This window comes from Fibroporia radiculosa (assembly GCF_000313525.1).
Source record: "Fibroporia radiculosa TFFH 294 genomic supercontigs, scaffold2606, whole genome shotgun sequence".
NCBI classification, from domain to species: domain Eukaryota; kingdom Fungi; phylum Basidiomycota; class Agaricomycetes; order Polyporales; family Fibroporiaceae; genus Fibroporia; species Fibroporia radiculosa.
Genome location: NW_012133650.1, coordinates 1,007 through 12,705, shown reverse-complemented (window position 1 = coordinate 12,705; position 11,699 = coordinate 1,007). Strand labels below are relative to the sequence as shown.

General features: G+C 49.6%; 3 protein-coding genes across 3 annotated transcripts; 2 read left to right on the top strand and 1 right to left on the bottom strand.

Moving 5' to 3' along the window:
* Positions 1–2,620: 2,620 nt before the first annotated feature.
* Positions 2,621–3,442, bottom strand: FIBRA_08748 (uncharacterized protein; the record flags this gene model as incomplete). Its single annotated transcript, XM_012330372.1, has 3 exons — positions 2,621–2,799; positions 2,851–3,060; positions 3,094–3,442. The coding sequence occupies 3 exons, from the start codon at positions 3,440–3,442 to the stop codon at positions 2,621–2,623; spliced, it is 738 nt and encodes a 245-aa protein (XP_012185762.1).
* A 2,218-nt stretch (positions 3,443–5,660) lies between these two features.
* Positions 5,661–7,025, top strand: FIBRA_08747 (uncharacterized protein; the record flags this gene model as incomplete). The annotated part of the gene is made up of 3 exons (XM_012330371.1): positions 5,661–5,763; positions 5,954–6,646; positions 6,718–7,025. The coding sequence occupies 3 exons, from the start codon at positions 5,661–5,663 to the stop codon at positions 7,023–7,025; spliced, it is 1,104 nt and encodes a 367-aa protein (XP_012185761.1).
* Positions 7,026–10,057: 3,032 nt separating this feature from the next.
* FIBRA_08746 (uncharacterized protein) lies at positions 10,058–10,363 on the top strand (the record flags this gene model as incomplete). The annotated part of the gene is made up of 1 exon (XM_012330370.1): positions 10,058–10,363. One exon carries the CDS (start codon positions 10,058–10,060, stop codon positions 10,361–10,363), a length of 306 nt encoding a protein of 101 aa, XP_012185760.1.
* Between the last annotated feature and the right edge of the window lie 1,336 nt (positions 10,364–11,699).

The window sequence follows — 11,699 nt, the reverse complement described above, 5'->3', positions numbered from 1 at the left end:
CGTCCCAGCACGACCGTCGCACATTGATGCCTATCCTGCATTCAACAAATCTACACATAAGAGAGAGAGGCCACTCACCTGCTCCAACTGTAGCAACGTCCTCCAACTCGTCTCTGTCTGCCGCGGAGTGGATATCTTCTGTGCTACACACTAGAGCGACGTCCATAGGGAGAGTTGCCTTGTGCAGTGGTGGGCGGGTGGGTAGGACACAGTCTGACCCCCTCGACTTAGATTAGCTATTATAGCTGTCCCTAAATGCTGTGAGCGTCAGCTATGTGATTCAACCCCGTGCGCTCAGAAGGCCTTCCTATCTAACCTTATCGTAATGAACCTAATAGCACATGACAGAAAGTGCATCCGAGCATGCACAGCGTGCTGTGCAAGTAAGACCAGCTCGTACGCCACAGTCCCGCCGTCATTACGCATTATCTGAACCATAGAGAACTCAAGTACGAGGGGAAGAGATCTATCCAGCTCGCGGTAGACTGCGACTCACGATGGTACGTACGTAGCACATCCCTCAGCACGCATCCTGCTGTATGTATGCGTCTATCCTCATACGTATCAAACACGGCCTGGCGCCGGCTGTTCCACCTCGGGCGCGAACGTATGCATCGTCCAGCGCGAATCCTGCCAGCACTTCACTGAATCAAACTACAGCTTGAAGGGGCGATTATGGCATCTGTATGTGACGTATGGGCACAGGAGCATGGAATACATACCTCTCCGCGTAAACGCCTCGCAATCCTGCGGAGAAACATGGAAATATAACCATATCTTCTCCTACCAGAATCATGAAATTCTAGACGGATGTCTCACTTTGCACGAAAAAGCGGGACAATAACCGTCCTGTGATACTCGAGCTTTGGACACCTACACGTGCTTGCCACTTCCAAACAATGAAGCAAGTACATATCTTCTCTACGGTGAGCTGACTGCTGGGCGTTGCAAACACACGGAAGCTTGGCGTGAGGTTGTTCAGCGCTCCCGACCGCCTGGTACATCTGATCAAGTAGTCATTGAATGTGGCGAACAGCAGATCTGTTATTCTGTGAACACCGGAGAGGACTGTAAACGTATCATTCAAGGTCAATACCTTCAAGCAGGGTTCACTTCAATGCTCAGTGGGCCGCACTCTCCCACCATGTCATCTACTGTAGCATTGACTTGCGGATTGCTGCCATTACCAGACGCGCGAAACAATATCTGCACAAATGGCACTTGTCGCAGACGGGTCGACGCGGCGCAGGACTCCACCGGTTCTAACAGCACGGCCGCATGGAAATTTTCGATAGCGAGGCCATGTGCGCTGAGCCCACACCGAGGCTGCGCTTGAAATAGACACTAGCAATGGAAGCCCTGTCCATCCCCGCAACACATGCCACGACAGCGTTTTATATATCATGAGGTGACGATCAGGATGGTCTCCGGGTGGGGGATGGGGTGCTGCCGGACAGGATGTAGAGGGTGAAGCTAGCTTCAGGGCCGGGCGGCGCTGGAGGTAGAGTGAGCATGGGTGAGGAAGGAATACATCTCCTCGTCACGTCGGTATTAGTCCGCAATTGGAAAAGGGGAGCGAGGAGAGAGGTCAAGCGAGTGCCTCGAGCTCAGTGGAGAAGAGTCTCGCTCGTGGTGGCGACGTCAATTTTGATGAGCGCTAGGAGCAGCGAGACAAAGATCCGCTTCTGCAGTTGCTAAAGAATTCAAAGCAGATGTTAAGATCAGCATGACTGTCGAAGAAGTCACGCTGGATGTGGGCTGGGGCGGGTGAAGACGACATTGTTTTGTGGGGGCTCCGCAGGTGAGAGGTGCGTGTCGCGCCAGAAAAAGCAGAAGCAGCGAGGAAGAAAAGATAAGTTCATAGTATGAAGGGAGAGAGTTGATAAAAGTAGGACGGGTCCGCATGATCCCAAGCGTCAGGGAGGAAGATGAGAGGCACATCCTTCGACCGGAGACAGGCACTATAATACAAACACGTCCGCGGAAGATAAGAATTACATAGCTTGAGATGAAGAAAGTATCCAATGTCTGCACACAGCTAATAGCTTTATGTAGTTCAGCCACGATGTGTTGGCTTATGATCTGTAGATAATGGGTACGATGCCTTTGGGTAAATTTTAGAGACCAGGAATCTCGAACCGCTCCTGGGGACAAAACAGACATAGGAATGGCACCGAGAAGATCATATCGATAGAGAACGAGACAGGAGTTATGGGAAATGTGGCGGTGATGGGACGGGTGCGCGAGCATAGTTTGCAGGGCGAAGCAGTCTTCGATGTATCGGAATTGAATCGTTGAGTCCAGGTTCCTTGACATCGAGGATTACAGAATACCTAGTATCAATGTAAGCGTTAGTGCGGAGTCGAAGATTTGAAATGTAAACGTAATTGACAACGAGCATGGCAACTTACAGAAGGCGACCACTGGCATAGAGTGCTGGAAGTCTTGATGAGAGCAGTGTGCGCCATGATTCTTCGGATATAACGTCCATCGCTTCGCTGGAAAAAAAAACAGTACAACCAAGGGAAAAAATGATTTTCTGGAGAACGGGGAATTGGTTGCCGGAGAGGATGCGGACCATGTCTGCATAGGAGTCATTTTCGATGGTATTCAATCTATCCTAGATGGAGACAAGTGTTGCCCGTTTGAAGAATGAGAGATCTGGCCGCAACTCGGTGATCTCAACTAGGTTGAAAAGAGATCCGCACGACAGGGAAATGGCTGCTTTAGCGATGCTTTCGAGGTCACCGGCCAACGACAGGACACGCAAGTTGACAGCGGGTGAAAGATCGAGTGAGGCTGAGGGGACACCGTGAACAGATATGCGATGACGTCGCCTCCGCCACGCACCTTTGTAAAGCAGCTTGACATCGAGGGACAAGAGCGACTCGGCGGACACCGCGAGCAGCTCCGGATGCTTCTCCAGTTCCCGTCCATAGCAGGTGAGATGGCGAATGTGCGTGCCGATCGACACGAAAAAGTCAAATACATCATCGCTGTAACTCAGATCGGCGACGTTGACTCGGAGTGGGAGAGCTGAGCATGGCACTCGCATCGCGCCTGCAATACTTCAGTTCTTCCGGAAGTTCATACGCCAGCACTTGAGGGAGGAGAGGCGGGCCAGCGCGCGCACAAGCCGCCCAAATACAACCGCAGATGGGAAGGCCACACCGTTCAGATCGAGCTTGGTCACCAATCCAGATGTGAGGGTGACATGGAGAAAGGTGTCCGGTTGCAGTTGCTCAGTCTCCCATTTGCAAAACCAGAGTTGTAGCAGTTCGACTCGAGGCAGCTTCTGCACTATGCGCACAGCAAACGACCCAAAGTTGCCAATTGGCTGCTCTAAACCCAACAAGACTGTCCTGATGGCACGGAATCGCTCGGTGTGTTTCCCCAGCACCTTGATAAGGCGATACACCTGCTTCTTGTCCATTCGTTTCATCCCAAGGATCCCATGACTATGAAAGCAACATCTAGCATACCACCCACGACACACTTGGTCATGTTCTCGCATGTAGTAGCTGCCCTTGTCGTCATCCGCAATGAGATCGATGATGCGCCCCTATAACTCCGTTGGAAGTTGGCTCGAGACTATGGGGCAAATGTCTGATAGTTGGCTAAACGTCTGCTCGGCGATGGAAGCGTCCCAGCCCAACCTGCGCACATTCCGCTCTGTACTACATTCAACAAGCGAACATGCAGCAGAGTGGAATTACGCACTGAGTCGAACTGCAGTAACATCCCCCTCCTTTTCCCGGTCTGCCACTGAATGGGCATCGCGTAAGCTACCCGCTAAAGTGACGTCCATAGGTGAATTTGCCATGGTCTGGAGCGTAGGTGAGCAAGATGTACAACCCTACTCTCTCGACCTGGATTAGCTATGATAGGCTATGGTGCTCACAGCCCCCACAGCCATCTGGTTTGACACCGCGTTCTGGTAAGACCTGTTTGTCGAACTTTATTGTACTGAACTGAATTGCGCATGACCTTTACATGTACGCACAGGGCCAGACGCGCCGTAGGTGGGAACAAAGCTGCCGTGTCACAACCCTAGGATGAGAGACGTCCCTCGCCATGGAGCACAACGGCGGACTGCAAGCAACGACTGTACGTACGCAGCATGTATCCGGCTGCACTCGTCAGTTCCTATACGCCTCAAGGATTACCTGACCGCGGTTGGTCCTCCAGGACCACGCTGAGGGTGTCTGTGTGTGATGTGCTAGCACAGAGGCATGACACACCTCGCCGTGACAATATCTTGCGAAGCTGGAGAATAGATGGAAGTACGCGCTCATCGTCCCGCACCAGACTCATTGCTTAGGTAGACAGTATTTCCTCGCTAGGTTCTTCCCGACTCTCCCATCATGCCGATAGCGTTCAGCGAGCCACAACCACCTCACGCCGTATACAATGTGAAGACGGCATGGTGAGTCGACGTTTGAGGTAAGGAAGCAGGGTGGACACTACGTTCACCTATTGCAGACTTGCTGTGTGCTGTGCCGCTACACTAGACAGGATCTTTTGTGATGTTCATACGGTGTACATCTAAAAATGTTGGTTAGCGTCAGAAGAGACCGTCGACTGGATATTCGAGAAACGTAAAAGAAGAAAGTACGTGGTCTCTCCGTGGGGCACTGACTGCTGGGCATCTCATAAACACAGAAACCTCACTCGCTTCTTGTTCGGTGCTCCTGCACATCCGATACAAGCAAACGACCTGCGATGTGTGCACCTATCAGAGAGGATCGTAAGTATAAACAGTGTATGGTTTAGGATCAATAACATGACATTCATGAGAAGCTCGACATTAATCTTGAGCGAGACATATTCTCCTAGCATGTCCACTGCAAGATTGACCGAAAGATTGCCGCGGTAAACATAAACGAGTGCTTACCTCATTGTAGAAGAGTCTTACCATCGCCGATTGTATCTATTGCTTTTCCCCTCGAGTATTTCAAGACATGATATCGGAACGCGCAAAAGAAAACTCAGCCGTGAGGCTGGGAAAGCGCCTGTATTATAATCCCAAGTCTTAGGAGGATGATAGTCGGCTGTATCTCAACCTCGCGATAAAGACCGCGTTTGACAACTTGCGTATGTTTGCGTCGAGGATAGGGGCCTGCATGTTACTGTGACATCGCTATCCGCAAAAAAGAGAGGCTGAGCGTATAAAGGCGAAAAACCTGTGCCAACTGTGCAGCCTTGGGACCTTAAGTGCGGGATTTGCCGACAGTGGCGGTTGTTGCCCAATCGGGAATCCGATCCGCAGTCACGGGGCCAACGGCCCGAGGGCGGGAAATGACCGCGCCCGCCGGTGCGGTGCCCACCGGGCCCTTGCAAGGTGCCAGGTACGCGCTGAGGGGTGTGCAGTACGTACGTGTCACTAATGTTGACAGTCTACTGTACCGTTAGCTGCATGGCCAAGGACGTCTCCTAATCATCCTCTATTGTTGAGGCAATGCTCAGCGGCAGCTTCGGATTTGTGGCGCACGGCTCGGGTCTCATTCCTATGCACGCACGAATGCACTTTCTGTCATGTTATCAGGCACTTTTCACTGCACAAGTTTGAAGGATGTAACGCTCACAGCTTATAGGAACAACTACAAAATAGGTAATCCAGACCGAGCGGGGAGTATTTATTGTATACCTACTTTTCGCACATGGCAACTCTACCGATGGACGACACTCTAGCGTTTAGCCTACAAGATGCGCGCTTTGTGGCGGATAGGGAAGAAGAGGAGGATTTTAATACAATTCGGACTGGTGAGTAGTTGCCCTTTTCAGCTTACTGTGTGTTGGTTCGTTGAATGCAGCATAGACATGAGCGTACGACAGTCGTGCTGAGATGCTTCTGTCGCTGAGTGGACGTTTGCGCAACTATTCGGTATATGCCCCGTGGTTTCGAGCCGACTCCCGACGGAAATATGGGAGCAGATCATTGATATTATCGCAGACGAAGATAGCCACGACGACAGCTACATGCGGAAACTGGGCCAAGTGTGTCGTGGGTGGGACATCCGATGTCGTTTTCATCGCCATGAGAGAATTTATATGTGGGACATGGACAAGAAGCAGGTGTATCGCCTGATCAGCAAACTGGGCAAGCACCCTGAACAATGCCGTTCTATCAAGACAATCTCATTCAACTTCGTCGAAAAGTCGGTAGACATCCTCGGGTCATTTGCTGTGCGCATGGTGCAAAAGCTACCCCGAGTCGAGTTGCTCAAACTCAGGCGGTGCGATTGGGTGGCTGGGCAACTGCACGCGCAAGTCTTCCTCCATATCATTCTCACATTTGGGTCGGTCACTCAGCTCGATCTCGTCAATGTGATCTTCCCGTCTGCGATTGTATTTGGGCGGCTTGTGCGCGCGCTGCCCCGCCTCTCCTCCCTCACATGCAGGTTTGTGCAGTTCAAGAAGGGCTGCAATGCTTCTAGCGCTGTGCGAGCGCGGGGACCCCTCCAACTCAATGCTGCCGATCTGTATTTGAGCGATGATGTTATAGACTTTCTCATCTCAATCAGCGCGCACATTCGTCATCTCACCTGCTATGAAGAAGATCTGGAGAAGTTACTTTCTTTGGCCACCGAGTCGCTCTTGTCCCTGAAGGTGAGCGTTAGCGCTCAGTATAGCGGTGTCCTCGATGGTACGTGGTGAACATGGCTGATGCCACCGAGTGTTACGAGTGCGATATCGGTTGACAATGACTTTTCTCAGCCTCGTCGATCAATCTCAGCCCGGCTGTCAACTTGCGCATCCTATCGCTCCATGGTAGACTTGACTCCGTAGCAAGGGCAGCAAGTTTTCTGTCTCGCGCGTCTTTATCGAAGCTAGTCGAGATCACCGTTCTTCTAGCGTTTCATCTTAATGAGCCGACAATTGCCAGCATCCAGACTGAATTTGGTGCAGTCAATAGTGACTACTTGCACAGACAGACCGCAGCCTCTCCGGCAAGCAGTTTCCCGCCCTCCGGAAGGTCACATTCCACCTTCGTTATGATGTCCAGTCTTCCAGTCAGGCGATGAACGTCATATCCGAAGACTCCTGGCGCACGCTGCTCTCGTCAAGGCTTCCAGCACTGTGTGCGAGTGGTCGCCTTCTGTGAGTTATTATGCTCATCATCGATTGCTTTTTACATCTCGGGTTTATATCAAGATCACTTACCTTATCCTAGGTCTCCTGTGATCATCAATCTCATGGGCCCTAGGCTTTAGTTCAATACAAAATCTGTCCCAACTCTGCAACCTATGCCTGTGCACTTATCGCGTCCCCCGCCACATGGCTACAAGTCCGGGCTTGTAATCTGTTGGTGCACCCTTCACGCTGCCATTCCCTCACCTATATGTGATTCAAGGTTGGTTCAAGCTTCACAATTTGCAATATTCATCCGGATGCGTCGCGTCTGCAGCGGCCGGGATCTCCATTGTACAGATGAGCTTTATGTACACGTCCGTGGTCGCGCCGGACAAGCCTTGTGTTCATACTCCACTGCAACGCCCCACTCGAGTTGCGTATGCTTTCCATCGCGTCTCATCCTCTTCCTGAAGTTCTTTTATCGCTATCTGTGCCTTCCTGGCTCTCGCTTTGCATACACGCATTTATGTCTTTATCTGTCTTGCCGCTTCCTCTGCCCTGACTGCCACCCCACATCCCCTTCACTCACAGAGTACCCTGCCACGAGGTTGTCCACCCTGGACTCCTCGACATCGTGTTTGGCCAGCTTGGCGTCTGCGTTGCCTCTAGCATCTCTCCTTCCTCCCATAGTTCATCGAGGTCACCGTCGGCGTTGCCATTGTCAGTGTGACTGCTGTCTTCGCCGAATTCAAGGTACTCGCATGTCTTGTCATCCCCTCGTAGTCTATCCCTATCGCACTCGCTGCCAGCTCTGTGTATCTGAACCAACAATCCCACCTACCAGGAAACCTGCTTGCCCCTCACTCCTTCGTAGCCCTCCAAGTGTCTCGTGCACATGGCTGACGCTGTTGCTACGTATGAGAGGGCACCCCTAGCGGTGTCCGTGTCGGGCGTGGCCTTTCGAGTATAGGCCATTCTGCTGCCTATGTTGCCCTGGATGGTGTCTACATTGCGCATACTCTTCTCACTCTCGTCCTTGAGACGACGCTTAGCAGCAGCGAGATTGTGACGCACGAGCTGGGTTTCACTTACGCCGCGTCTACTACTAGTCTTATGCTGCACGGATGCGCTATCTGGCATGTGCAATCAGATACAATATGATAAAGTTGTATGAGAAGGTCTGAGCATGGTACTGAGCCGAGTAGCTGTGAGGGCTGTGCCGCTCACAGCTTTTTCTTCCAGTTCGACTCGATCTATTGTCCGCGATCAGATCGCAGCTTATAGGGACAGCTGTAACAGCTAATTCAGTTTGAGGGAAGTTATGCGTCTACCCTATCCACTAGTACTTTCTGCACACGTCGCTTCTACCTACGGACATCGCTAGAGCGGGTAACCTGCAAGATACTCCTTCTGTGACAGATAGGGAAGAAGGGGATGTTACTACAGCTCGAGCTGGTGAGTAGTCGCCCTCTGCTGCGTGTAGTTTTTTGAATATAGCACAGACGTAAACGTACGGCGGTTCCGCTGGGATGCTTCCATCGCTGAGCGGACGTTCAGCCAACTATTCGATATCTGCCCCTTGGTTTCAAGCCGACTTCCGACAGAATTATGGGATCAGATAATTTACTTCATCGCGGACGACGACGACTTCAACTGCAACCGCCGCTACAACCTGCGACAACTCGGTCAAGTGTGTCGTAAGTGGTATGGCCGGTGTCGCCTTTGAAGTTATGAGAGACTTGCTGTGTTCCAATGGACAAGAAGCAGGTGTATCGCTTGGCTAGCACGCTAGATGCACACCCCAGCCGATGCGCTGCGATCAAGATAGTCTCGTTCAACTTTTCTGAAAGTCAGTCGGTCGATCTCCTTGGGACATTTGCTGTGCGCATGGTGCAGAAGCTACCCCGAGTCGAACTGCTCCAGCTCCGGCATTGTAGATGGCTGACTGAGCAACTGCATGCGCAGGTGTTTCTCCATATAACCCTCGTATTTGGGTCAGTTACTATGCTCGAGCTCTTGAAAACAACATTCCCCTCTGCGGTTGTGTTTGGACGGCTCCTCCGCGAGCTCACCCGCCTCTCTTCCCTCAAATGCAGAAATGTGCTGTTGAGAAAGCGCTGCAAAGCTCTAGGTGCGGTGCGAGTGCCAGGCTCTCTCCGACTAGACGGCGCCGATCTGGATGGCAGCAACGATGTTATGGACTTCCTCGTGTCGACCGGCGTGCGCTTTTGTCATCTCTCCTGCTTTGGATAGCGACCTGAAGAAGAGGTCGGAGCTACTCCCTGTGGCCACCGAGTCGCTCTTGTCTTTGGAGATCAGGCTACTGCCTTCTAGAGCTGGTTTCAGTTGCGGTCATGGTAAGTAGCAAAGACGGTCTGTTTGGAGTGTAAAATAAGTTGACGATCTTCTCATCGACTTCTCAATTGATTTCAAATTCGTTTACTATTTACGTGTCCTGTCGCTCGACGGCAACCTTGAGTCCTCCACGGCTAAGGCAGCAAGTGTCCTGTCTTGCGCATCCCTGTCCCGGCTAGTCGAGGTCACAATTGGTTCAGCGTGTTAATTTGCTAAGACGACACTTGTCAACGTCCAAAAGACATTGGCTGCAATCTACAATGAACACTTAGCACAGTTGGACCACAGTCTCTGCGGTCCGCAATTTCCTGCCCTTCAAAAAGTCTCCTTCCTCCTTCGATGTCATGTCCACGTTGCCGATGATGTGGTGGACGTCATATCCGAAGACTCGTGGCGCACACAGCTCTCGTCAAGACTTCCGACACTGTACGCCAGTGATCGCCTCCTGTAAGTGGCCACATTCATTGTCGATTGCATTCATATCTCATCTAGACATACCTAGGTCTCCTGTAACCCTCAATGTCGCCTATCGCGGTCTTTCAGTTCGTCGTCCTCCCTATCATTTAGATGATGCCCAACGATTGCGGGATTGTGACGCACGGCTCCTGTCGCTATCAAAACTCTGTCGATGGCACAGCCCGGCCCTGCAACCGACTTCGCTACCTACACTCTACTAGAAGCACCCCCACCGAATGTGTCTATCGCCCATGCTCTCGTCACCCGACGCAAACCGCAAGCCACCCCCAGCGTCACTTCCAAAAGTCTCGTGAAATGGTGGACGCTATTGCTGCGCGTGTTGCGAGAATGGGCACGGCTTTCCTTGCTGGTGCCCGTGTCGGGCGCGATCTCCTCGGTGTGGGCTCAGCGTAAAGCTGCCGGGCCATCTGTGCCTCGCTCGTCAGGTCTAACGCACGGTTTAGCAGGCTTGTATTAGAGTACAATACATGTCAGAGTAGTGCTCTGATATATAGACAGAAAAGACAAACCAAATAAATCCAATTTCAATAATGATACATTGTTGAAGTATTAATTCATTTCTGCACAGTTCACATCTTTGAGGCTGACTTGAACTTGTCACTCATTGGCTTTCGACACTTATGAACATATATTGAGATTGTATTAAACACTGTAATCTATTGTGTAGTGCAACTGAGGACTTGGAAAAATAATCCATTCATACTAAGCAGTGAAGATAAAAGTCTTGGTACAACAGGATACTAACAAGCAAATTGTAAGTTCAAGCTGTAGGTATGAGTGATAAATGTACTATAGTTCAACACCAGAATCTACTCTGTGAAATTCCTGCCTTACATTCAATACTGCTAACATAGAGTTGATAAGCACTGGAATATAAATCTGCTCAGAACATATAGCCAATTAGGCAAGAATTAACTTACATTTAGGGGTTATAAGGTATAAGGATAGATATATTGGACTAAGAAATACTATATGTGAATTTATAAGTGTTGTCTCAAACTATTGCAAGGCTGTAGCACCTACACTTATCAAGCAGGCAATCCCACTGGAGCTAGTGGGCATAATATCTCAACTTGAATTCACAGCTAAACAATGTTACATACCTGACAAAAATACCAGTATTAGTTGTGTATAAAATCAGGACATGTATTATTCTATCTGTTCTAGAATTTTTGTTTGTCAGGATAAAGTGCAGAATATTATGAAGTAAATTTCTAACCTAGAAATGCTTGTTTTATAAGTTTTAAGCAGCAGACAAAGTACAACTCTATTTGATAAATCTGCAATCACTGCAGAAGCCAGCCTTGCTGGTATGATACCTATAGTCTGATAAAATGTATATTTCATTAAAAAGACTAAAGTCAGAAAATCACTCACTGCATTATCTACTTGAGCTGCAGTTTTATCATTGTTAAATTTGTAATTAACAATTGGATACCTATATAAATGTTTATGAAACATGAAACAATATACTTATAAGTATTCACCATTTTATACAAAGAGCTAAAACATTAGAATAAGTAAATCATATCACAGTGCCAATAATTAGATATACTACCTATATTAAATCCTTTAAAATATGATTGGAACACTAAGGTGAGACAGTTTTGTTTTTCTATGATAAATTAAGCACATACCCATTGCAATCAGTGAACTCAATACCTATACCTTTTAATTAGACATCAATACTGCAAGATAAATCAAACATACATTTATGACTATCAATGTGTATTTATGCATCTGCACTATAAACCAGTTGGTCAAATAATCATATACCAAAACAAATCTCACAT